Here is a 27,980-nt window from a genome sequence, read left to right on the forward strand (position 1 = left end):
GCACAAGGCAGTAACTATATTTATAAAAGTCACCTAAGATTCATTGCATTGCATTAAATTTAGTAACTTGGTCATTGTCAGATAGTTAATTTCTTATGGAACTAGGACTGGAACTCTAATGTGAATTTTGGTTTGTTTGTTTTTCCACCAGCATTCTATGAATGTGTTAAAAGTTCAGGGTTTAGCTTTTTATCTGTTTTTTACTGTAGTGTCTTATATAACCTTTTTTTTAAATAAAGTTAAGGTTCAGACAATTTAGTGCATTTACCCTCAATATTTTTAATCATAAGAAGTAATCATAGATTTACCAATGACATGTTTTTCAATGTTAATAGCACCACAGAAATCCTTGGGCCATGAGGTGAATGAGTTGACTTCAAGTAGGTTATTGAAGTTGGAGATGGAAAATCAGAGTTTGACAAAAACTGTAGAAGAGCTTCGGAGTAGCATGGAATCTGTAGAAGGCAACACTTCCAAAATACTGAAAATTGAAAAAGAAAATCAAAGGCTGAGTAGAAAGGTAAATTAAAATGTAATGTTTATTATAATATTTAAAATTATATGCAAAAGTATAAATAACACAGTTTTCTTTTTCTAAGGTACCATTACTACTGTTTATTTTTAACCTTTCCTTATCTTTTTTTTTAAGATTTATTTTATTTTATTTTGAAAGCCAAAGTTACAGAGAGAGGTAGAGACAAAGAGAGGTCTTCCATCCTGTGGTTCACTCCCCAAAGGGCAGCAACAAGTCAGGGCTGGGCCAGGCTGGAGCCAGGAGCCAAGAGTTTCTTTCAGGTCTCCCACATAGATGCAGGGGCCCAAGGATTTGGGGCATCTTCTCTTGCTTTCTCAGGTGCCTTAGCAGGGAGCTGGATTGGAAGCAGAGTGACCAGGACTCAAACTAGCCCCCATATAATATGCCAGCACTGCAGGACCAGGTCTTTGACCCACAGCGCTGGCCTCCTACTACCATTTTAACTTATGGAAATTTTCAAATATTTGTAAATGGAGATGAAGGGACCCCATACATATTTTTAGCTTCAACAGTTATTGACTTATAGCCTATTTCATTTCTACCCCCTGTCTGCTCTCCTCTTATATAGCCTATCATATTTCATTTTCATCAGTGCGATGCGCTGGCCGCAGCGTGCCGGCTGCAGCGGCCATTGGAGGGTGAACCAACGGCAAAAGGAAGACCTTTCTCTCTCTCTCTCTCTCTCTCTCTCTCTCTCACTGTCCACTCTGCCTGTCAAAAATAAAAATAAATAAATAAAATAAAGCATTTTTAAAAATAAGAAAGCAGTGACATCATACTTGAAAAATGAATAATTTTTAATGACATTACATTTTTGGTCATTATTTCGATTTCCCCAGTTCTTTGTTTTTTACATTTTGTTTTAAATTTGAATCTAGATCATATCAATACATTCAATTAATTAATTTCTGTGTCCCCTAATGTCTGTTTATTGTAGTCTTTAAGGTCCCTCATTTTTCTTACCAATTTTTCTATTGAGGGTACTGTTGTCTCTCTTTTTTTTTTTTTTTTTTTTTTTTGACAGGCAGAGTGGACAGTGAGAGAGAGAGAGAGAGAAAGGTCTTCCTTTGCCGTTGGTTCACCCTCCAATGGCTGCCGCGCTGCGGCCAGCACACCGCACTGATCCGATAGCAGGAGCCAGGAGCCAGGTGCTTTTTCTGGTCTCCCATGGGGTGCAGGGCCCAAGCACCTGGGCCATCCTCCACTGCACTCCCTGGCCACAGCAGAGGGCTGGCCTGGAAGAGGGGCAACCGGGACAGGATCCGGCACCCCGACCGGGACTAGAACCCGGTGTGCCGGCGCCGTTAGGCGGAGGATTAGCCTAGTGAGCCGCGGCGCCGGCCACTATTATATATTTTTAATATGTTGTTGAAAATAAATTTACACCTAAGATGAGTCTTTGCTACAGCTTTGTTCTTTTTTTTCTAGTATTATTTTCTCTTTTTTTCTTTCCTTTTTATTTTAAACCAGTACCTTATTGTTTGCTCATTAAACTTATACCACCTGATTTTCTTCTTTTCCTTTATATTTTTTATGTTTTTTCCTACTTTTTGCTCACTGAAACTCCTTGACTAAATTTTACTTTATAAATCCATTCAAGCCAATCTATATTATATGTATTTGATTTCAGTAAGATATTATGGTCCTCATGTTGCATGTTATTATCATTTATTCAGCTGAATTTCCCTTTGTATTTAGAAAAAGAAATTGATCCTAAAACATGCCTGAAGATGAAAAGACAATCATGTGCATACTTTATACAGTTTACTAGAATTATCTTGGAATGTTGCTTGATTTTCTGTTCTCAATTCTTAAATTTCATCATGTGTATATTAAAACTGTATCAGTGATTATCTTCTATTTTGACATGTTCTACTGTTGATAACTATTTAATATGTTCTTTGTGATTTTATCTTCTCTAGGTTGAAATGCTTGAAAATGAGATTATTCAAGAAAAGCAGAGTCTTCAAAATTGTCAGAATTTAAGCAAAGATCTAATGAAGGAGAAAGCTCAGCTTGAAAAAACAATTGAAACACTTAGAGAAAATTCAGAGAGACAGGTTCATAAATTTCTTACTAAGAAAGCAATATATTTTAAATGTGTTAACAAAGGTTATTTTAAAATATATGTAAACAAAATGTTCATATAGCATTGAAGGGAATTATTTTAGATTTTTTTTTTTTCAGATTTTAAAGTAACTACTGCAGTCTGACCTTATTTTCAGTTTTGCCTTCTGAGGTTTCAGCTTGATTTACACTCAATCACCTGTAGTTTGAAAATATTAAAGGAAAATAAGTAATTAAACATTAAAGGAGATAGATAATTCAAAAAGTTTTAAATTAGGTGCCGTTCTCAGTACTGTAATAAAACCTCATGATAGCCTACTCTATCCTGCCCAGGACATAAATCATCCCTTTGGCTTGTTTATACTGTATGCTACCTGCCCATTTATCACTTAGTAGCCATTTGATATCAGACTGACTGTCGTGGTATCACAGTACTTCTGATCAAGTAACCCTTATTCTACTGAGTAATGGCCCCAAAGTGCAAGGGTAGTGGTGCTGCCAAAAACAACTACTTCTAAGTGAAAAGGTAAAAAATTCTTGACATAATAAGGAAAGAAGAAACATTGTATGCTGAGGTTGCTAAGATCTATGATGAGTAATTGTTACTAATCTGTTAGTATGTATAATTTTTAAATTTTACCATATGTATGTGTAGGAAAAAAAAATAGTATATCTGGGTTTCAATTCTATCTATGATTTCAGGCATCCACTGAGACTCCAGATACATTTTTATATCCTATGTGGTATAGGAAAGTTAAAAGGGAGCTTATGATTTTTAAATTACCAATGTGCTTAGTAAGCATCTAGTATAAAACTTTTCAGTAACAGTACTCTCACCATAGTAAGAGAGAGAAGCATGGTGACAGCACTCATTTGCAGTACTTCACATTTGCTTTCCAGTGTTTATTGGTCATTCGTATTTTGTTTGAGGAAGCTAAGAACTAGATTGGTTGACATGGCATTTTGAAATATCTGGTTTTTTTACTTGTTTATATCATCAGATATAGCTCCCAGACCACCTATAAAAATACAGGTTTCTCTGGAACTTCAGAACAAAACTTCGGGTTTTTTTTTGTTTTTTTGTTTTGTTTTGTTTTGTTTTGTTTTTTTGACAGGCAGAGTTAGACAGTGAGAGAGAGAGACACAGAGAGAAAGGTCTTCCTTCTGTTGTTTTACCCCCCAAATGGCCGCTACGGCCAGCGCTTTGCCACTCTGAAGCCAGGAGCCGGGTGCTTCCTCCTGGTCTCCCACGCGGGTGCAGGGCCCAAGCACTTGGGCCATCCTCCACTGCACTCCGGGGCTACAGCAGAGAGCTGGACTGGAACAGGAGCAACTGGGACAGAATCCGGCGCACCAACTGGGACTAGAACCCAGAGTGCCGGCTCCACAGGAGGAGGATTAGCCTAGTGAGCCACGGCACTGGCCCAGAACAAAACTTCTAGACTTGAGTATGAATTTCCATTTTACAAGCTTCTCATGATTAGTTAGCGCACTGAATTTTGCTAACCGTTACGTTAGGCCCTACTATAAACTAGGTGCCGTAGTTTTCAATAGTGTCAGACAATTTTGTCATTTTAATTAATGTTCTCTATTTAGAATTCTTTTGGGAAAGAAATATACACATGTATATTCTCATACACACGCATAGTATATATTTACTGAGGCCCCACTGTGTAAGCATTCTAAAAATTGTTTAATAAAAGTAAAACCTTTTGTCCTCAAGGAGGTATATGCATGTGTGTCACCTATATTGATACTTGAATTTGAAGCATGTAATTAGAAATAATCTGAAGATTATTTTTGATTAATGATACTTACGTATCACTTAATCATTGCTTTAGATGTAGACTCCTTAAACACATGAACTTCGGTGACCTGGTGATAAAGGTACACAGTGGTCTTTGAGTCTATATTTTCAGAATTGAAAGCTAAAAAAAATTCCAGTGCGTTTTTATTTTCTTCTGGCCCTGTTAATTTTTGGAAAGTAAAGCCATGTAATTCACAATACTTTCTGCTCACAGTATTTTTAAATTTTTTTCCTTCTTCTTTTGAATTAGATTAAAATGTTGGAACAGGAAAATGAACATCTGAATCAAACGGTGTCTTCCTTAAGGCAGCGCTCCCAGATAAGTGCTGAAGCAAGGGTGAAAGACATTGAAAAAGAAAATAAAATTCTCCATGAATCTATCAAGGAAACGAGTAGCAAGCTAAGTAAGATTGAATTTGAAAAAAGACAAATTAGAAAAGAATTGGAACATTATAAAGAAAAAGGAGAACGAGCAGAAGAACTTGAAAATGAGTTGCATCATCTTGAAAAAGAAAATGAATTGTTACAGAAAAAGATAACTAATTTAAAAATTACCTGCGAAAAAACTGAGGCCTTAGAACATGAAAATTCAGAGTTAGAAAAAGAAAACAGAAAACTAAAGAAAACATTGGATAGCTTTAAAAACCTTACTTTTCAGTTAGAATCTCTTGAAAAAGAGAATTCCCAACTTGATGAGGAAAACTTAGAACTACGAAGAAATGTGGAATCTTTGAAGTGTGCAAGCATGAAAATGGCTCAGCTACAACTAGAAAACAAAGAACTGGAAAGTGAAAAAGAGCAACTTAAGAAAGGTTTGGAACTCATGAAAGCTTCTTTCAAGAAAACAGAACGCCTAGAAGTTAGCTACCAGGGTTTAGATACAGAAAATCAAAGACTTCAGAAAGCTCTTGAGAATAGCAATAAAAAAATCCAACAATTAGAGAGTGAGCTACAAGACCTAGAGATGGAAAATCAAACATTGCAGAAAAACCTAGAAGAATTAAAAATATCTAGCAAAAGACTAGAACAGCTAGAAAAAGAAAATAAATCATTAGAGCAAGAGACTTCTCAACTGGAAAAGGATAAGAAGCAATTGGAGAAGGAAAATAAGAGACTCCGACAACAAGCAGAAATAAAAGATACTACATTAGAAGAAAACAATGTGAAGATTGGAAATTTGGAAAAAGAAAACAAATCTCTATTCAAAGAAATTGGTGTATATAAAGAATCTTGTACTCGTCTGAAAGAGTTAGAGAAAGAAAATAAAGAACTTGTGAAAAGAGCAACTATTGATATAAAAACTTTGGTTACATTACGTGAGGTAAATATATTCACCTAAATTTAAGGCAAAAATTTTTTATAGTTTTAACTCAAAGCTGCTTCTAAGTTTTTTGGAACCCACCAGTAATTTGCACCATCTTTTTTGTAATTCAGTACAGTTTCAGAATTAGAACTAGAAACAGCTTCATGTTTCCTACATCTGTTGATCTAAAAGTTGCATATAAATTAGTATTTTTAAAAAATTGTAGTAATAGGGCTTTCTTTTGACTTACTGACTTATTACATTGTAATTTTAAACTTTGATTTCAACATAATAAAATATTTGATCAAGATTCCTTTTGAATGCTTAGGATAATAGGAAGCAAGACAGCAACCATTTACTGAGTGCTGCCAAGTACTAGGCTAACTTCATGTAAGTTACATAAGTTTCTGGAGTGTTTATAACTACCTTTTATAGGCATTTAGAAACATTAAGTAATTTACGCAGGATCACAGAAAATAAATAAGTGACAAAGTTGGATTTCTCTATTTAAGCCCAGATCTTCAAATTCCAAAGCCCCTTGAATTTTTACCTCTAAGCCAGAGAATACAAATCAGATGTAACTTTAAAGGGCAACACTGATCAACTAGTATTTGTTGGATTTACATATTTAGAGGAATTCAGAAATTTTGGGGACTGGATTCTCACAATATCCTCTGAAGCATATTTAATTCTTTTTTTTTAATTTTTATTTTTTCCCATCCCTTTGGAATACAGTATGTGGTAACCTATTAAGTTCGATTTAAAAGTATCTTATTAGCATTCTGAGAAAAATCACATTGTGCATTCTGCAGTTCTTCTGAAGAGGTAATAAGAGGGACCTTTTTGAGATTTTTTCCTGTTGTTCTGTAGTCTTATAGAAATGAACAGCTGACTCCTTGTGCCTGAACCTCTGAGAACATCCTCTAGTCCTTCAGAACAACACCTTAGGCTTTTTCCACTGGGAGAGGGCGAGTTATGGTCAGAGAGCATTGCTTCTAGCATGTTCAGAGGAAGAAATATAGCTTAGTAGTATGCAGTGAATGAATATGTGCGGTTTTTCCTCACAGTTTTCAAAGCTAAGGTGTGTATTCACAAGTAAAGTCTCTCCTTTTTAGTTTTTTTTTTTTTTTTTTTTTTTTTTTTTTGACAGGCAGAGTGGACAGTGAGAGAGAGAGACAGAGAGAGAAAGGTCTTCCTTTTGCCGTTGGTTCACCCTCCAATGGCCGCCGCTGCAGCCGGCGCACCGCGCTGATCCTGGCAGGAGCCAGGAGCCAGGTGCTTTTCCTGGTCTCCCATGGGGTGCAGGGCCCAAGCACCTGGGCCATCCTCCACTGCACTCCCTGGCCATAGCAGAGAGCTGGCCTGGAAGAGGGGCAACCGGGACAGAATCCGGCGCCCCAACCGGGACTAGAACCCGGTGTGCCGGCGCCGCAAGGTGGAGGATTAGCCTATTGAGCCACGGCGCCGGCTCCTTTTTAGTTTTTAACATTAAAAAAAGTTATTAGAAAAAGAGAAGAAGGAGAAAAGTGTTTCACTAGGTTGTAACATTGGTTGGTTGACTATGAAGGTAAAGTGCAACAACGTTTCTGTTTTTCCATTTCAACTTACATGTTTTACTGGGTGGTAGTAATCACAGTCTTGGCTTACTTTCTTAGATGTTTATGTTCTTGACACTAATGTGAGTTGTATATTCCTTTTAAAATAAGGATTTGGTGAGTGAGAAATTGAAGACTCAACAAATGAACAATGATCTTGAAAAATTAACTCATGAGCTTGAGAAGATAGGTTTAAATAAAGAACGACTCTTACATGATGAGCAAAGTACTGATGACAGGTGAGTGTTAGGTCTAATTTGGAAAACAGTTGAAATTATTTTTTTTTCGGAACATTAATATTCTAACTAGATATTTATGTATTTTATCCTATTGCTGAGACTTTTCTTTAAAGACAGTTCTATAATCCAAAGGCAATCTAATATAGATAGAAGAAAAACTCAAATATAAACACAATAACAGAACAGGAAAACAGGATACTACTTAGGTAGCCGGAGATCAGAGGCCCCGGTTGCCTGTGAAGATGGAGTAACAATGTATTAACCACAAAAATGTCTCTCTGTCCTAAAATAACAAGTTAAGCCAATTATTTGTTTGAATCATTAACTTAAATGCCTCAGTTCTTTGATGCATTATGTTTGCAAAAATGTAGACTTGAAGAGAAATGAAGGAAAAGTATGTAGCAAAGGAAAATATACTGAGAAGCAATTAAAGTAGGAAAAAAATGTGGAAAACTTGGTCCTAACACATACTTTAAAAAAGAAAAAAAAAACTCATGTATCCTTTATCTTTTTAAGATTTGTTTGTTTATTTATTTGAAAGGTAGTTGAAGAGAGGCAGAGACAGAGTTCTTTCTATCTGCTGGTTCACTCCCCAAATGGCCGCAATGGCTGAAACAGCTGATCTGAAGCCAGGAGCCACGAGCAGCTTCTGGGTCTCCCACATGGGTGCAGGGGCCCAAGCACTTGGGCCATCTTCTACTGCTTTCCCAGGCCATAGCAGAGAAATGGATTGAAAGTGGAGCAGCTGGGACTTGAACTGGCGCCCATGTGTAATGCCCGCACTGCAGGGGTGACTTTAACCACTATGCCACAGCGCAGGCCCACCCTTTATTTTTCAAAACTACCAATATACATTTAAAGGGAGTTCCTGTACTCTTATGGTAATTAGTCTGCCAAGCAGAGTTAATCTAATTTTCAAGTAGTCTACCATCTAACATTCAGCCATATGGTTCCAGATAAAATAGATGTTGTGTGTTTTTTGTTTTATGGCCGGCGCCGCCATAGCTCACTAGGCTAATCCTCCGCCTGCGGCACCGACACACCGGGTTCTAGTCCCGGTCAGGGCACCGGATTCTGTCCTGGTTGCCCCTCTTCCAGGCCAGCTCTCTGCTGTGGCCCTGGAGTGCAGTGGAGGATGGCCCAAGTGCTTGGGCCCTGCACCCGCATGGGAGACCAGGAGAAGCACCTGGCTCCTGCCATTGGATCAGCGTGGTGCGCTGGCCGCAGCGCTCCAGCCACAACAGCCATTGGAGGGTGAACCAGTGGCAGAGGAAGACCTTTCTCTCTGTCTCTCTCTCTCTCACTGTCCACTCTACCTGTCAAAATAAAAAAATTTAAAAAAAAAAGGAATATTGTTTTATGTAGTCTAGACTCTAATCCATTGGAATATTTTAATTATATGAGTGATTTTTATTATCTACTCATTGTTATCTTGTATTCATATTGTATTATATAAGAAAAAAATAATACTGATTATGTGAGACTTAATATAATTTTGAGATTATTCAGAGACAGTAAAATAGACATGTTTAAAACATTTCCATAGTGAGGATAAGTAACTGGAAGTATTTGCTCTAGCAATATATATATATTCTGTCTTTCCCTCTCTCTGTCTCTATCTCTGACTCTATCTCTCAAATAAATAAATGTCTTTAAACAGTCCATCTACTTCTATAAGACTATAAATTCTAGTCTTCCAAAACTAAAAGGAATATATTAGGATTTAGATCTTCCAAATTGTTTTTTTGAACATTAATTGTTGCCGTTTGACATATAGGCTGTGGTTTAGAGCTCTGCTCATTCTTATTTTTGTTGCTTCACGACCAGAAAGAGTTTTAAAGGAGAAGTGGATCAGTTAGAGATGGATAATTTAATCCAGAAACAAATTTATATATATATATATATATGTATACAATATATATAAATAATATATATATTAAATATAAATATATATAAAAGACTTTTGGGGTGTACAATTGCCTAGCAGTTAAAATTTGTTCCATATATGAGTGCCTGGGTTCAATACCTGGCTCCAGCTTTGGATTCTAGCTTCACACCAGTGCAGACCCTGGAAAGCAGCAGGTGATGGCCCAACACCATTGCTGACACTCACATGGATGACCTGGGTTGAGTTCTTAGCCCCTTGCTTGGCCCAGGCCAAGTTGTGGCTTTTGAAGGAATTTAGGGAATGAAACAGTAGATGAAAGCTCTCTCTTGCTATGTGTGTGTGTCTGTCTGTTTCTCTGCCAATCTGTCTCTTGAGTAAATAAAGGAAAAAAGTAAAGACTTTTGTAAGACTCAGTTATAGCATTAGTATCTGTGGTCATAATTTTCTTTAAAAATAATTTTAATGATGAACTATACTACCTTTATTCTTGAACAGTAGGTACAAACTTTTGGAATCAAAATTAGAATCCACTCTTAAGAAGTCCCTTGAAATAAAAGAAGAAAAAATTGCTGCTTTAGAAGCTCGATTAGAAGAATCCACAAATTATAACCAGCAGTTGCGCCAAGAACTTAAAACAGTAAGTGATTTTCTTGGTTAGAATTTAATTGACATTTATTTTATAAATACGGACAGAGAAGTGTAAAGAAGAAAATAAAATGCAAATATCATTTTATCAATATTCTATGTCTTCCTTTTCTATAATTCTGAGTATGAAACAGATCTTTGTCATTTAGATAAGCTATAATTTATTCAATCTTATGTGTGTAATGTCCTTTATGTAGTTAGGACATATCAGAATTATAGAGATGAGAGGGGGGTTTGACAGGCTTACTTCATTGATAAAACTCTTGAGTGTAATACAGACAATTTCCTGTTGAGAATCCAAGTTAAAATTTTGTTAGAGATATAAATGTATGAATGTGAGGATACCAAGTAAAGGAAAGCAAGTGACCTCATGGATTTGAGGTGTTCTGTACATCTGCTTCTTGGGATATTTGGAATTAGTGAAATAAGCACAACAGAACTGTTTTCCCTAAGTGAGTAAATTGAAACATAAAGAACTTGCCCATTCTATAGGGTTAGGAATGATTTATTCTCCTTTTTATCATCTCTCCAGTGCCACTAAGAGTGGGCTTTATGTCAGCTAAACACTCGTATTGACAAGATTACTGCAGACCACATTAGAACCATTATATTTAGAACACTTCAAGAAATGCAAGTAAATAGCAGGGCATTGTCAGGTATCCCTCTTCCCACTAAATGGCTGTTCAAGTGCAAGGTGAGATTCACTTTGATGTGTGTGAGATAACTGTCCTGGCTTTGAGATCTCTTGCTCCACAGCAGTCATGTGTAGCAACTCCAAAGACATAGATTTAAGAACTCCATGTAAAGCAAATACCAGTTACGAGTTGGCTACACTCAAACGAAGTTCAGATATATGACTTTCTCTTGGGTATTTATAGTTCTCCTAGTCCAAATACAGTTTACCAACCAGGGATCATTTTTTCCTAAAAACATTGTTTGTTGCATTGTAAATACAGCACTCTCTTTTAAAAAAAAAAAAAATCAGATTGATAGAGAAACAATTGACCAAAGATGAATTTATCATGCAGAAACGGAAAAGATTTTGTTCACCATCTGCTGTTACCATCATTGCTATTTGTCACAGTCTTTGCTGGGGCAGGGAATAGGGGAGAGTGTACAGGGGTTCTTCAAAAATTTCATGGAAAATATTTTTCTTATAAAGTTGTATTTATTTTTATTTATTGAAACACAAGCATAGAGATCTTCCATCCATTGGTTCACTCCCCAAGTGGCTGTAACATCTGAGGGTGGGTTAGGCCAAAGGTAGGTGCCAAGGAACTCTGTCCAGGTCCCCTGCATGATTGTACTTATGCCACCACTGCCTCCTCGTGTGCATATTAGCAGGAAGTTAGTATAAGAAGTGGAGCCGGGGCCGATGCTGTGGTGTAGCAGGTAAAGCCTACAGTGCCAGCATCCCATATGGGCACCAGTTCAAGACCCAGCTCTCGCTCTCTCTCCCTCTCTCTCTGTTTCTTGTAACTGCCTTTCAAATAAATAAAAAAAAATCTTTAAAAAAAAAAAAAAAAAAAACCGAGCCGAGACTCAAACCCAGACACTCTAATAATGGGATGTGATTTGGGTGTACCAAGCAATGTGTTAGTTAACCACTGCACCAAATGCCTACCCCTTAACTCCCCTTCTTAATAAAGACATGACTCTAGATCTTTTCTAAATCTATTTTTAAAAAATATTGTTGAAATTAGTGTGAAACAAGAGACTGAAAATGATATCACTCATCTATTGTTAGGGTATTAATAGTAAAAAATAAAAATAAAAAAACCTGGAAAATGAGGACTCCAGAACACCTGTTAAATCTCTTCCCAAGCTTACATTAGGTCCATTTTGGCATATTTTTCCTTTAGTTTTATCTCATTTTTTTGTACCTCAATGGTAGCAATATTAGTTTATTACCAAGTTATAGGCTTTCATAAGTTTTTTACTAGATACAGACTATTTCAAACATTTTTATCTTTGTCTTAATATAAACTTTAGAGTGTGATAAACAAGATAAACAAGTGATTCAGGATAAAAATGATAACAATAAGTTTAAAGAGATTTATTAAGTTGAATTTGGCATTTTTGGTCATGTGAGGTGAACATGTTGTCAATACAGTAGTCGCAAGACAATAATTTATATTATCCAGGATTTTTTGGTATAATTGCAACCTATGTTATGAGAGCCATTTCAACACTAAAAAATCTTGTAGAAGATATATCCTTGATTAAATATTAAAGTGATCATATAAATAGGATTAAGTGTTAAGTTGATCATGTAAATAGGATTAAGTGTCTGGTAATAATAGAATTAAAAAGGAGTGAATGCTCCAACATGGGACAGACTCATGGAGTGCAGACTTATAGAATGACAACTGCTGTAAGTAGGATCAGCCCTTAAGACATTCTGGTCTGGCTGAAAAGCCCCCAAGAGCATTTCAGGCATGGAAAGCCAAGATACTGTTGCAAAAGATGTCCTACATGAAGCACCTCTCTTGGTGAGACCCCACTGGATACAAGTGGTCATCAAAGAAGAAGGTATTTTTCTCTGAAGTGGGGAGAGAACTTCCACTTTGCTTATGTCCTTGTCTAAATACTGACAGTCTGTGAATTCAAAAGACTTCCATAGCCTGGACAGCTCATGTCAAGAGCGCGGGTGATCACTGATGTCATACATAAGAGTGTTAATTGTTAAATTAACAACAAGGGGGCCGGTGCCATGGCTCACTTGGTTCATCCTCCACCTGCGGCACCAGCATCTCATATGGGCGCTGGGTTCTAGTCCTGGTTGCTCCTCTTCCAGTCCAGCTCTCTGCTGTGGCCTGGGAGGGCAGTGGAGGATGGCCCAGGTGCTTGGGCCCCTGCACCCACATGGGAGACCAGGAAGAGGCAGCTGGCTCCTGGCTTCGGATCAGCACAGCACCGGCCATAATGGCCATTTGGGGAGTAAACCAACGAAAGGAAGACCTTTCTCTCTGTCTCTCTCACTTACTGTCTATAACTCTACCTGTCAAATTGTGAAAAAAAAAAAAAATTAACAACAAGAATAACTGTGCACTAACTTCCCATGCAGGACCTCTGTCCTCAAAGAGTTGTATTATGAGAGCTAACTGTAAAACTTGTTCTCAAAGATTTATTTTGTTATAGTGTATTAAGTGGAGGGTATTCTTATGTCTCATAGGTTTTAGTTATGTCTAAATGTCCAACTCCATTGCTTATTTTCTTAGGTGCTTCCTTAATTAATGATAAAACTTGTTCTCATGGACTCTATTTTAATGTACTAAGTGGAGGATTTTTTTTTTTTTTTTTTTTTTTTTTGACAGGCAGAGTGGACAGTGAGAGAGAGAGACAGAGAGAGAAAGGTCTTCCTTTGCCGTTGGTTCACCCTCCAATGGCCGCCGCTGCAGCCGGCGCACCGCGCTGATCCGATGGCAGGAGCCAGGAGCCAGGTGCTTTTCCTGGTCTCCCATGGGGTGCAGGGCCCAAGCACCTGGGCCATCCTCCACTGCACTCCCTGGCCATAGCAGAGAGCTGGCCTGGAAGAGGGGCAACCGGGACAGAATCCGGCGCCCCGACCGGGACTAGAACCCGGTGTGCCGGCGCCACAAGGTGGAGGATTAGCCTATTGAGCCACGGCGCCGGCTCTAAGTGGAGGATATTTTTATGTCTCATAAATTAGAGTTATGTCTAAGTGCTTGCAAAAGATGTATCATTCTTGGGTGTTTCTTCAAAGTTAATTAAGTTTTTAAAAAGTGAAATTAACTTTGAGATGAGATGACATTGAACAGCCCTTGTCTTGACTGTTGAGGTTTTTTTGTTTTGTCTTTCATGTAAATTGTTGAGCTCTTTACTTAGTATAGAGTTGATCTTCTGTGTATAAAGTTAATTGAAAATGGATCTTTGTGAAGAGTGAGACTGGGAATGGGAGAGGGAGGAGGAGGGGATTGAGAGTGGTTGGGAGGGTGGGTGTGGTGGGAAGAATCACTATATTCTTAAAGTTGTACTTATGAAATGCATGAAGTTTGTATTCCTTATATAAAATACTTTTGGGAGAAAAAAGATATATCCTTGGATTGCTCACTCCTTATAAGGTAAATTACAGTATTTGTGTATGGATCAAGCAGTATTTTTATCACTACAGTTCATTCTAGGCAGCACATTTTTCTTAAGAGGGAACACATATATAGTTATCACCTTAAGTTTAGGTATCTTCTTAAAACTAATTATTGACATGCCAGGTCTTTATTTGTTTTTTACATAGGAGTTTGTGAAATTTCTAAATTCATTATAGATAAGTTCTAAAAAGAGTTGTTAGTATTTAGCAACATATCTGTGTCCAGTTCATCTGTTCTTCAGAATAATTTTTCATCACAGAAAGTAGGATTTAAAATTACTAAATATAGTATAGAAGCATGGCACATAGGAAAGTTTATTTACATTTCTAGGAGGAAAGGATTTACATTTACATTTTTAAAAGCATAAATTGTAATTATAATCATGATCATCATACATAATTACTTATATTTTTTCAGTGTCTCATACTCACCAGATCAATGCAGAATAATTGTGAGAAATATTACTTTAATGATTTTTTTTCTCATTAAATTTTAGGTGAAAAAAAATTATGAAGCTCTAAAACAGAGACAAGATGAGGAGCAGATGGTACAGAGCTCTCCTCCATTATCCGGTGAAGATAATAAATGGGAGCGAGAAAGTCAGGAAACAACCAGGGAACTTCTCAAAGTTAAAGACAGGTTAATTGAAGTAGAAAGAAATGTAAGTAGTTTTAAATTTTTAGTAGGAATAAAGATTTTTAGAAATAAAGGATTGTTAGAAAGTTAGAAAATTTGTCTAATCTGATTTTGTAGTTTTGTCCATTTTATACTTTCTTCACTGAATTGTTTAATAGCAAGTGACTGAAGAACTAATAATTTTTGTATTTACCCTCAAATAAATCCATCAGAAAATATTGTCATCTCTATCTTGGAGGTACGACTGGTAATGATTGTATATTTGCCAGTATTGTATTTGCTGATAAAATACTTTTTCATTGTATATTTTTTTTCCTGCTCTTGAGATATCCTTTCTACTGTCAGCTATTTCTCCTATTCAATATAGACTATAGGAAACCCAAATTGAAGTGCTAAACTATAATAGTATTTCACATATATAATTGAAAAGTGGTTCAACCTCCTGGTGTCAAGATGGCATTTATAAATGTGTCAGTATTTAATATTATTCCAATGTAAATATTTTACCCTCTTATTTGAACAAAGGAATACAAGAGAACAGTACTACAACCCATCTTAAACAGCTCTGATTTTAATATGTGAATCAAATCATGATGTGCCCACATGTATATATAGCTTAAAAGTGAATGTTATCTTTGTCTTCTAATATAAAACCGATCTGTTGTGATAATCAGTGTTAACCTTTTGCATATAGGCCTTTTGCATATTAAAATGTTATTTCTTTTTCTTTTAAGATTTTATTTGAGAGGTAGAGTTACGGACAGTGGAAGGGAGAGACAGAGAGAAAGGTCTTCCGTCCGTTGGTTCACTCCCCAAATGGCCGCAATGGCTGGAGCTGCACCAATCCGAGGCCAGGAGCCGGGTGCCTCTGCCTGGTCTTCCGTGTGGGTGCAGGGCCCCAAGGACTTGGGCCATATTCTGCTGCTTTCCCAGGCTACAGCAGAGAGCTGGATTGGAAGAGGAGCAGCCGAGATTCGAACTGGTGCCCAAATGGGATGCCAGTGCCACAGACAGAGGATTAACCCAGTGCGCCAAGGCACCGGCCCCTTAAAATGTTATTTCTGTTATCTGGTGGATTTTTTTGTTGATGCCCTTTTAAAATTTTTATTTATTTTCATTATATTTGAAAGACAAAGATAGAAGAGAGAGCTTCTATCCACTGGTTCACTCCCTATATTCCCACAATAACCAGGACTGGGCTGAAGCCAGCAACCCAGAATTCAATTCAGATCCCCCATGTTGGTGGCAGGGACCCAGATATTTGAACCATCACTTGCTGCCTCCTAGGATGTATGTTAGTAAGAGGCTAGAATCAGGAGAAGAGCCAGAACTTGAACTTAGCACCCTGATAAGGGATGTAAGCATCTCAGACAGGGTCTTAACCACTGCACCAGATGCCCACCATTGTGGATAGTTTTTGATGCTAATTTTTTAATGAATTTTTAAAAAAGATTTATTTTGAAAGAGTTCAGAGAGAGAAGGAGAGACAGAGAGATATATCTTCCATCTGCTGGTTCACTTTCCAGATGGCCTCAATGGCTGTGGCTGAACCATTCAGGAGCCAGAAGCTTCTTCTGGGTTTCCCATGTGGGTGGCACAGGCCTAGGTAATTGGGTCAACATCCACTGCTTTCCCAGGCCATTAGGAGGGAGCTGGATTGGAAATGGAGCAGCCAGGATATGAACTGATGCCTATATGGAATGCCAGTGCCATAAGCAGCAGCTTTGCCAGCTGTGCCACAATGCCTACTTCATGAATTTTTATTTAGAAGTAATCCAGAATATATAATACCCATGACAAGCATTTTAATATATATCACTAAATAGAATGATCTGTGATTTGTATAATAATTCACCTGTTTGTAAAATTGAAATATGGCTATATATACTGGAAAAATTGAAATGGTACATTTCATTTGGAGATGCTCCAGAAGTCCTATAGTTATAAAGTTTTAATGAGTGTTTTATCCTGGGAAAAAAAGTAACTGAAGAAAATATGTACCATCTGTTAGGTTTGTTATGGACTAAATTTTTTAAACAGATGGTTAAGATTGTTTCTGTAAAACTGTTTCTCTTCCAAGTATTTGTGTTTGGAAAATGCTTTGTTTTGCCACTACCCCTGGGACTGCCACTCACTTCTATATACATTTGCCTTTAGGTAAATTAGGAAAGTTATACCCTCTTAGCTGAACATTTATTACTTTTGATGGTATTAAAACCATACAACTGACAGCCTCATTCTAGTTTCTTTGTTAAAATACTTATCTTTAGAATGGAATATTTTCAGGATATTACAAAGCAGACAGGACAGTTGCAGCAGTATTTTAGGATTTAGTATTATTTTTTTTCTTAGATTACATTTCTTTTTTATAACTTTTTTAAAGATTTATTTGAAATGTAGAGTTACAGAGAGGGAGAGACAGAGAGAGATCTGCCATCCTCTGGTTCACTCCTCAAATGGCTACAGTGGCCAAGGCTGGGCCAGGATGAAGCCAGGAGCCAGGTGCTTCTTCCAGTTCTCCCACAGGTGAAGGGGCTCAAGGACTTGAGCTGTCTTCTGCTGCTTTCCTAGGCATATTAGCAGGGGGCTGTATTGGAAATGGAGCAACTGGAACTTGAACCAATGTCCATATTGGATGCCGATGCTGCAGGTGGCAGCTTATTCCACTACACCACAACACTGGCACCTGATTAAATTTCTGTTTAAAATTTAGGATAGATAGAATGTTGTAATTTTTTTTTCTCTTTTAAGATTGTTGGGTGTGGTTTGGGAGGGTGGATTATAGTGGTAATAAATATTGGTTGTCTAAAATTCCAGTATGAATATCTGTTAGAATATCATTTAATGTTGCTTTTACCTTTAATACATGTATTTTTTTATTTTTAAGAATGCTACACTACAAGCAGAGAAGCAAGCATTGAAAACTCAACTGAAGCAACTTGAGACACAGAACAATAATTTGCAGGCTCAGATTCTTGCACTTCAGAGGCAGACAGTGTCATTACAAGAACAGAATACCACTCTGCAAACACAGAATGCCAAGCTTCAGGTTGTAATGTGATATTTTGTGGATATGCAGCCAAACTCTTGAATTATGCTATTGAAATAAGTAATGTTACACTTGGAAACAGTGTTTATTAGTGTGTGCATTTAGTAATTAGTTGAAGACATAAAATATTTTTGGGCCATTCCAACCTACCAAAAATTAGCTATTATTATATCAGAGCCTCAAAATATTAATTAAATAATCCTCTCGATAAATATAAATGCATAAAGATAATTTATATTTAAAGTCTTTGTATCCTTTCAACAGTTGATAATCAGCCACAAATATTTGCTTTATGGTACAGTTGCAGCATGTAATTCCTTATTTCATTTTTACAGCTTTCTTATCATTTAGCTATTAGAGAATAATACAACATGGGACTCGTCTTTAGACTTGCTCTTAGCTCAGAGGATCCATCTTTCACATAACACTGCCACAATCTTTTGAAATAAAAAAGTCAAGTTGGAGAAAGTGCAACTCTGAAATCTCTTAAAGAACCAAAAGAAGTTCCCTATCAGAATCTAAAAGTTTTCTTTCAATTATTCTTTTCCAAGTGATAAGTTTGACTTGGACTCTCAAGAAATTTTCTAAAGTAGTTTTTCAGTTCTGTGAGCTCTCAAGTTATAGAAGTGATAACCTAGCATTTCAAATTCTGTACTTTTTAATATGTTGAATACAAATGGTTGCTAATCAGTGGTTGCTAATAAGCTTTCTTTGAAATACATTCAACCCAAAGGATATAGGAGTATATATACTATATGTATCTGTATACCAATTAGAGTTTCTTTAAATTAAAATTGTAATTTTAATTTTTAAACAAGAGCAATATGAACTATTTTTCTTATATCTAGTAACAGTATACTTTCTTATAGGTTGAAAATTCTACCCTCAATTCCCAAAGTACTTCACTTATGAATCAGAATGCACAACTCCTAATCCAGCAGTCTTCTTTAGAAAATGAAAATGAATCTGTAATCAAAGAGCGAGAAGACCTCAAATCTCTCTATGATTCTCTGATCAAAGATCATGAAAAGCTGGAACTTCTTCATGAACGGCAAGCGTTAGAGTATGAATCGCTCATCTCTAAACATGGAACTCTTAAGTCTGCTCATAAAAATCTGGAGGTGGAACATAAAGACCTTGAAGACCGGTAATTTATTATATTTTGTTATGTTAATTTGAAAACAGTTTTCTCTGGCATTATAATAAATTTTGTATATAAGCCACATCCTAGAAATAATTTATGTAGGAAATTTATATAAATTTACATGTGTTTTATGTGATACTTACTAATAAATTTCTTGTTTCATTCCTTTCTGAAGTATTTTCTTTTGTGGAAAAACTATAAGCCAAATACCTAACCTTTTTTTTTTTCCAGTTACAACCAGCTATTAAAGCAGAAAGGACAGTTGGAAGATTTGGAAAAAGTGCTCAAAGTAGAACAGGAAAAAATGCTACTTGAAAACAAAAATCATGAAACAGTAGCTGCAGAATACAGAAAACTTTGTGGTGAAAATGATAGGTAATAAATGAATATTTTTATATTTTAGTTTTATATTATTCTTTATATCAGAAGTATATAGTATCCTTTTTAATTGAGAAAGAAAAAGCTCCCATCTTCTGGTTCACTCCTCATTTCCAAAACAATCCCCAGCTGGCATCAAAGCTGGGCACTAGCAGCTCAATCCTAGTCTCCCTTTTGGGTGTAGAAACCCAACTATTTGAGCTCATCACTGCTACCTCCTAAGGTCTCCATTACCAGGAAGCTACAATCAGGAGCTGGAACCAGGCTTGATCACAGGCGCTGTGATGTGGGATACAAGTATCTTAACCAGTGTCTCTATTGTGAAAAACAGAATAGACTGTTACGATTCCTTTTCTAGTAAAAAAAAAAAGAGGAAAAAAATTTTGGAAGACCCCATAGCAGTAAGCAAATTATTCAGCAAAATCATGCGGCTACTTATGGAGTCACTGAGATAAAAACTTAGTTTTTGGGTCTGGTTCTGTTGCACAGAAGGTTAATCCTCTGCCTGCAGTGCCAGCATCCCATATGGGTTCTGGTTCTAGTCTTGGCTGCTCCTCTGCCAGTGCAGCTCTCTGCTAATGGCCTGGGAAAATAGTAGAAGATGGCCCAAGTCCTTGGGCCTCTGCAACCACACAGGAGACCTGGAAGAAGCTCCTGACTCCTGGCTTCGGTTCGGCCCTGCTCTGGCCATTGTGGGAGTGGCCATGTGTGGCCTGTGTACCCTGTGTGGCCATCTAGGGAGTGAACCAGCAGATGGAAGAACCCTCTCTCTGCCTCTGCCTCTCTCTAACTCTGTCTTTCAAATAAATAAATCTTAGTTCTTTCAAATAAATAAATCTTAGTTCTCTTTTTCCTTTTCATTCTTTCTCGTTTTATTCAACTAAGTTTTTAAAGTCAAATTATATACAGACTTTGCTGTATCTTTATGACATTTACCTTCTTAGGGACAGAATATAATTAAACCTGATTGTTTATATCTTTATTTCTACTATTCTATTATACCAGGAACTGGTTTTTTTGTTTGTTTGTTTGTTTTTTTTTTTTTTTTTTTTTTTTTTTTTTTGACAGGCAGAGTGGATAGAGAGAGAGAGAGACAGAGAGAAAGGTCTTCCTTTGCTGTTGGTTCACCCTCCAATGGCCGCTGCGGCCAGTGCACTGTGGCTGGCACATCGCGCTGATCCGAAGGCAGGAGCCAGGTGCTTTTCCTGGTCTCCCATGGGGTGCAGGGCCCAAGCACTTGGGCCATCCTCCACTGCACTCCCAGGCCATAGCAGAGAGCTGGCCTGGAAGAGGGGCAACCAGGACAGAATCTGGCGCCCCGACCGGGACTAGAACCTGGTATGCTGGTGCCGCAAGGTGGAGGATTAGCCTATTGAGCCACTGCGCCAGCCCTGGTTCCCTCAACTGTTGCAGGCTTGCAGTCAAAGGGAACTCTTAACAGCAGCCCCCATGACATTCACATTGTACAAATTACAATAGATGCTACTATGAGAATTTAACTCTGTTTCTATCATGACTTCTACTTGTAGGTTAAATCATACATATAGTCAGCTTTTAAAAGAGACTGAAGTTTTGCAAACTGATCATAAAAACCTGAAAAGTCTTCTTAATAATTCTAAACTGGAGCAAACAAGATTAGAAGCTGAATTTTCAAAGCTAAAGGAACAATACCAACAGCTGGATATCACATCCACCAAGTTGAATAACCAGTGTGAGGTGAGCTTTAATAAGTTTAGTCATCATTTCCTACCTTTAGGCATCCAGGCATGCCTAAAAAAGTAAGTAACCATACTAAAAGTGACAAAGGAATGTAAAATTTATATGGTATTTCTAAAAGTATTGTCATGGGCAATTGAAATTTGTAAGTAATTCAGAACTTCCTGTATAATATATTTCAAAGTTTTTTGCTATTGTTTTAAAACTTATATATCCAGATGCTTTGAAATTATAAAATGATGTATTTGTCTAATAAAGTTTATACCTGCCATGAAATAAACCAATAGAAAGAAAAATTCATGTGAAAGTACATACATTCAGTTACCCAACAAAGCTCAGAAAATACAGAACGATTATTTTACCTGTGATTTATAAAAGGTTAACAATCGTGTACTTCCAGAATGGCAGAGTGAAGGACATATAAAATCGATTACCAGGAAACAATAAAATTGTCAAAAACCATTCTAGGACTCTGGAACTCATGTGAAGGCATATAACAAATTGAGAGGCATTTACTAAAGAAAAACTACTCAGCTTGTGGAGGAACTGTGGTTATCTCAGGCATTATCTCGTGACTTCTATTCTTCTCCCCCTCCTTCCTGGTTCCAGTAACTGAGAGTTCTGACAGGGCATAAGGCAAACTGGAAAAAAAACAGCAGCTTGCAACTAAGACTGACTGACTTGATGTGGAAAAGAACACAAAAAAACTTCCATGCTGAGGAGAGTTGTGAAAATTCAACTCTCAGATAGATAACCTGTGGTTGAAATGTTGGTTTTAGCAAAACAAACCAGTGGAGTAGTCAGAAATTTGACCAGGAAATCTAAGAAATGAGACAGCCGTGGTGCATTTTGATCAGGTCTCGCATGTCACTGGTGATCTGTAAGGCTGCTCAGGAAAGGTTAAAGACATCCCTAACTATCTGTCTACCCATCTGTGGCAGACTGTCACAACTTGGGTCAAATATTAATCCTTGGCTTAGGAACTAAGTCATGTAAAGAAATAATTTGAAGGAGGTAGGAAAAATGATCTGTGGTTAGAGGTCAGAATAGTACTTAAATTTGGAGAGAAGAGATGGTGACTGGAAGGTAACACAAGGAATGTTTCTGGAATGCAATTAATGTTCTATGTCTTGATCTTAGTACTGATTTAACGTATGTCTTCACTGTGTGATCATTCATTTAGTTGTATGTATACTCTCTGCTTTATATATTTTTTGGTTGTCTATCAAAATAATTCTATATAACAACCATAGAACTACAGTGATAATGCCTAGTAAACATTTCTTTTTGCTCATGGGTCTCACTTATATGCAGATGTGCTAATCCACTCACTGATGTTTAAGCCAAAGTTTTGCTTCTGAGTTTATAGTTAGCTTGCAGGTATTTTGGGCCTGGCTGGTCTATGGTTTCTTCCACTGGATACATCGTCTCTGTCCCATGTGGTTTCTTATCTTCTAATGGGGTTGTAATAGACTAAAAAGAAGCACACAAAGCCTCTTGAATCCTAGGCTTGGAATTTTTATACCATCACTTCTACCACTTTCTCTTGTTCAGAGGATTCAAAATTCAAGAAGAAGGGGGCTAGCATTCTGGCATAGTAGGTTCAGCCACCACTTGCAAAGCCAGCATCCCATGTTGGAGTGCCAATTCAAGTCTTGGCTACTCATTTCCGATCCAATTTCCTGCTGATGTACCTGGGAAGGCAGCAGAAGATGGTTCAAGTAATTGGGCCTCTGTTACCCTTTGGGTGATTAGGAGGTAGTTCCTGGCTCCTCGCTTTGGCCTGGCCCAGACCTGGCTGTTGGAGCCATTTGGGGAGTGAACCAGCAGATTAAAGATTTCCCCCTCTCCTGATCCCTCCCTCTCTCCCTGTCACTGTGCCTTTCACATTTTTTTTTTAAATTTCAAGAAGAGGGTCAATAGATTTCACTTCTTTTTAAAATTTATTTGAGAGACTCAGAGTTCCCATCCACTGATTGAATCCCCAAATGCTCACAATGACCAAGGCTGAGCCAAGGACAAGAACTTAACCTAGGTCTCCGATATGGGTGTCAGGAACCCAATTATTTCACCCATCACCACTGCTGCCCAGGGTGTGCATTAAGCAGGAAGCTGGAGTCAGGAACTGGTCAAGTATCTAATCCCAGGCACTCTTGATATGGAATGAGAGCATCTTAATCACATTCACCCCAGATCCTACTTTCTTTTTGTTTTTTGTGTTTTTTTTTTAAATATTTATTTTTTTTGTTGGAAAGAGGGAGTGAGAGAGAGAGAGGTATCTTCCATCTGCTGGTTCAATCCCCCAAAAGGCTGCAAACAGCTAGGGCTGGACCAGGCCAAAGCCAGAGCCTGGAACTCCTTCTGGGTCTCCCACGTGGGTGGGAGGGGCCCAAATACTTGAGCCATCTTTTGCTGTTTTCCCAGACACATTAGCAGAGAGCTGGATCAGAAGTGGAGCAGCCCAGACTCAAACCAGCACTCATACAATGTGCTGGCATTGGAGGCTTAACTCCCTGTGCAGTGCCATCCCCAGATTCCACTTCTTAAAGAAGATGAGAATGAGAGGTCACAATGCAATAGCATGCAGAATCAGGAAAGAATAAATGCATTCAGTTTTTCAGTGACTAACACATAATATTATTCTGTTAACAATATATAGATAGATAAATAAAACATGGTACAATATTAACAGTTGTTGGGTATAAATGATTATTTATAGTATTCATCCTGATTTGGGAATTTTCAAAATGTTTACTTTTTTGGGGAGAGGAAGTGAGAGATACATGTTATTTGTTTGCCTTTTTTGTTTTTGTCTTTTAAAACAGATCTCTGGGCTCCACTCTAGATTTACTGAATTTGAATGGCAGGGCCCAGAAATCTATGCTGAAAGTGGTATAATAAACTGATAGCACAAGTAGTGAAAGAATTAAGTATTTATGAAGTATTTTATATTTTTCAGATGATTTAAGTTAAAGGTAAATTTTTAAAAAAACTAAATACTTGTATTTAAACAGTTGCTAAGCCAACTTAAAGGAAATTTAGAAGAAGAAAACCGACATCTACTGGATCAAATTCAGACATTAATGCTACAGAACAGAACACTACTGGAGCAGAATATGGAAAGCAAGGATCTTTTTCATGTTGAACAAAGACAGTACATGTAAGTACCAAATATTGTACACTCTGAAGTACTGCTCAGGATTTTATCATTTCCAAATCCAATAGCAGGGAAACCTCATGCTGGTTTTCCATTACTTAGAAATTATTTTGTAAACATGTTTTTCAGGTGCTTGTATTCTAGGCATTATGCTAAGAACCTGAAATACTAACATGAAAACATGTAGGTCCTGTTCTTAAAGAATAGGTAATGTAAAACAATAAGTACAAATAAACATTTAGATATAATATTTCTACATTGGAGGTATGTGTTAGGGACCTTAAAATTACAGTGTTTATAGGAGAAGAAACACCTTAGGAAAAGCAAAGTAGATCTAAAGTTGAGACTTGATCTGAGACTAACAGTTTCATTAGGAATTGGCTTGAGGGAGCACACCAGGCCAAGGGAGCAGCAATGCAAAAACATGGAGGTCGAGGGGAAGTATGTTACTGTATGATATAGGACCTGAAAATTAATTGTTCTTGCTGAAGCAAAATAAAGAAGGAAGAGCAGTAGAGAATTGTTGCTAAATACTCAGGAGTCAGTTTACAAAGGTATTTCTCTGTCCTATAATTTCAGATCATGCTACAAAAGATATGAGAGAGAGAGTTAACAGTGCTTAATTATTGATAGGTTTTGTCTCCATTGAGAATGGAGCAGTCTGGGATAAGAATCCGGGATTCGGGGCTTAGCAGCTTTGGTAGTCTTTATATTATACCACAAAATTCTTCTTTCCTCTTGCTCCCCGCCCCCCCATAATGGAAAGCACCATGATACAATAAAAATAGTAAAAAATGTTAAAATCAGACAGCTGTATCCCAGTTTTTCCACTCTATGTGACCACAGATAAGTCATTTCATTTCTTTGATCCTTAATTACTTCTTCTCTAAAATAGAGATGATACCTTCCAGGATTATCTAAGGAGTAAATTTAATAATGTGTGCCTTTCAGAACTGATATACATGAGAGTAAGTCAGGCACACACACTTGTGAAACTACATCATACGTTTTTCTGAAGCATTAATTTTATTAAATAATTTGGACAGCGAACATTATTTCTGTATTAAGACACAGGTATATCATGAAGCAAAAGGCAGTTTGCATGAACTTTTAAGATAATATCAATCAAACTTTTAAGATAAGATCAATATCTCAAAGAAATTTCACATTTGTGCCTGGCCACTTTAGATTAAATCTTTGGTCCTTTCAGGGGTAAATGTTCTTTACTCCCTGCCAGAAAAGTCATTTTCAGTTAAGAAGCCCTGAATACATATAAAAGCTCTTGGCATTAGAGTTTCTTGTCTCTTAAGTAGAAGCATTATCCAAAGCTTTGTCATCTTAATATTCTGACTCTTGGTGACTAATTCATTTGCAGAGTTTCATTGATTGTGCTTGTATAGTTGACTTCCAAATAATTATCCTGACATTGAATTTAAATTACAAATCTAATTTCAGACATATCTAGCTGACTTCCTCTATCACATGGTCCTAGTAGGAGTGATGGTGGACAGGTAGTATGAAGAATTTGGAGATTCTTTAATTCCATTTCCATGGGTAAAAGGAGAAAAGAATTGGGAGCTGTGTCTTTCTCTACTATAGTCCTCAACTGTGAGCCATTCTGCAGGTTTCAGATTGATTCAGTTGGTTAATAATAAAAGTATAGGACATCTGCTGTTGCACTGTTGACATCACTTCACAAAGCATCTTAAGTAAAATCAGTTCTTCCTGGTTCCTACCACCTTAATTCAGCCTTTCTAGTTAACTAGACTACCACATTAGCTTCCTGGGTGCTGGGTGCTTTCTTTACCTCCAGTCTTTCTGATATATTCTCTTCCATCACTGGATGAAAGTACCCTATGCTAAAATTGCATAACATCAGTTTGCAGTGAAATTTCTGACACTTTTTGATTTCCCATTGAGCACTATCTAAACCTGACTTACTCCTTCCCCTCAACCTGTATTCCAGCTAAACTACTTAGTTTAGCCTTCTTATCTTCAGCCTATTTAATATGGCCTTATTTTTAAATAAGGATTTCTTTGGTCATCCAAGATGAAAGTATTTTCTCTTATAGAAGTTAGTGTTGTACCTCTACAGGTCTTTTATTTTGGTATTCCTACTATCTTAGATTATAATAGTCAGTTATGTACAGGATACTTCAAACAATTGGTAGAAAATGCAGTTAAAACACAGGTTAGTTTGGGTGCATAAAAATGTTGAAATCCATGCATATGAGGGATCTTCATAAAGTTCGTGGAAAGGCATATAATTCAAAAACTGTGCATGGGTTTCAAAAATATTTTGTACCAAAATAAATTTATCATCGTCTTTGAAGTACCCTAGTATATCTTCTCTCTCCTAGTACATTCTATGCAAAACTACTTACCTGTCATTTTTATATGTACCTCAGTGTAAATGATCACTGGGTGTTGAATAGAGATTCTTTGGCATTGTAGTTTTTCTTTAGAGAAATCACTCGATCTTTCATGTTTCTTTTCTATATTCTATCAAGAACATAAAAACGAGTCTAGAATATGGTGAAATTAGTGTTCTCATGATTTGTTAGATTAAGCAAATAATACTCTGCAAGTAAAGTAAGCCTAAATAATTGTACCCGAAAGGATGAAAATATGGTTGCAAGATTGTTTACTATATCTATAATTGTAAGCAAACTACTCAACATTTTTGCGTATGTATTTTTTAATGAATTATACTACTTCATTCTAAAAATTATTTGAGTTAGTTAATATCCAAGAGTGGTAAAATAGTTAATTTTGACATAATTTTTGTTTAATAGCTATAAAAAAATAGAAGTCCTTTGTGTGATGAGACTATAGTTTGGAATTTTTTCTTCAAGTAAAACCTATATGCCTTTATTTAAGGAAATTGTAAATTCTTTTAAGAAGAATAACATGGGAAAATCCCATTATTATTACCTAATAAACTCTTAGTTGTCAACTATGGTAACTATATTTGTTTAAATTTTGAAGGAGAGGTTAGATAATAGTCATAAAATAATCTAATATTCATAGCTATATAATATTCATAGCATGTATATAAATACATGTCCTTATATGCAATTTTTATTTTTATAGTGATAAGTTAAATGAATTAAGGCGACAAAAGGAGAAATTAGAAGAGAAAATTATGGATCAATACAAATTTTATGACCCATCTCCTCCTAGAAGGTACCAAATTTTATGACTTCTTACTTTGAAAACAATTATTTCAGTTGTTAAGGCTTCTAATTTTGTGAAGGATTTATATTTTGAATTTTGGACTAATAAGAATGTTTTTAATCATTAGGAGAGGCAACTGGATTACTCTAAAAATGAGAAAATTGATAAAGTCTAAGAAAGATATTAATCGGGATCGTCAGAAATCTCTGACATTAACACCTACCCGCTCAGACTCCAGTGAAGGATTTCTCCAACTCCCCCATCAAGATAGTCAAGATAGTTCTTCAGTAGGTTCAAACTCTTTAGAAGATGGCCAAACCTTGGGGACCAAGAAAAGCAGCAGTGAGTGCTTAAACTCTTTAAACATAGTTTTGCTATAGAATCCTTTCTATTTCTTAAGGAAAAGAAAATAAAAAACTTCAGCAGTTCCTTGAGAGAATATAGCCTGATGAATAGCATTTTGTTTTACTTTCACATGATTATAAAATTAATTGCATACTGCAGTAGTGCACTACCATATGATTATTAGATTTAC

The 27,980-nt window shown here is 36.6% G+C and overlaps 1 protein-coding gene and 1 long non-coding RNA gene across 8 annotated transcripts in view; one reads left to right on the forward strand and one right to left on the reverse strand.

Annotated features, from left to right (window-relative positions):
- Nucleotides 1-27,980, forward strand: part of CCDC88A (coiled-coil domain containing 88A) — a 139,939-nt gene that overhangs the window by 93,395 nt on the left and 18,564 nt on the right. For all 6 annotated transcript variants that reach the window (XM_008254392.4, XM_051842868.2, XM_008254395.4 and 3 more), the window contains exons 13-25: nt 336-520; nt 2,458-2,595; nt 4,660-5,730; nt 7,419-7,546; nt 9,930-10,071; nt 14,685-14,849; nt 17,712-17,873; nt 18,743-19,020; nt 19,249-19,392; nt 20,925-21,111; nt 24,126-24,271; nt 27,362-27,454; nt 27,573-27,787. In XM_008254392.4, coding sequence (XP_008252614.2) covers nt 336-520; nt 2,458-2,595; nt 4,660-5,730; nt 7,419-7,546; nt 9,930-10,071; nt 14,685-14,849; nt 17,712-17,873; nt 18,743-19,020; nt 19,249-19,392; nt 20,925-21,111; nt 24,126-24,271; nt 27,362-27,454; nt 27,573-27,787 — 3,054 coding nt within the window. The remainder of the gene's footprint in view (nt 1-335; nt 521-2,457; nt 2,596-4,659; nt 5,731-7,418; nt 7,547-9,929; nt 10,072-14,684; nt 14,850-17,711; nt 17,874-18,742; nt 19,021-19,248; nt 19,393-20,924; nt 21,112-24,125; nt 24,272-27,361; nt 27,455-27,572; nt 27,788-27,980) is intronic.
- On the reverse strand, nt 260-27,782 carry LOC138848616 (uncharacterized). Of its 2 annotated transcripts, XR_011386634.1 has the most exons (4): nt 27,669-27,782; nt 4,421-4,477; nt 2,750-2,801; nt 260-481 (listed from the first exon to the last, which is right to left on the reverse strand). It is a non-coding gene; the product is annotated as an uncharacterized lncRNA (long non-coding RNA). The 2 variants fall into 2 exon arrangements; XR_011386635.1 differs by lacking the exon at nt 4,421-4,477 and having other exon boundaries at nt 27,669-27,752.

Source organism: Oryctolagus cuniculus, chromosome 2 (assembly GCF_964237555.1).
Source record: "Oryctolagus cuniculus chromosome 2, mOryCun1.1, whole genome shotgun sequence".
Taxonomy (NCBI): domain Eukaryota; kingdom Metazoa; phylum Chordata; class Mammalia; order Lagomorpha; family Leporidae; genus Oryctolagus; species Oryctolagus cuniculus.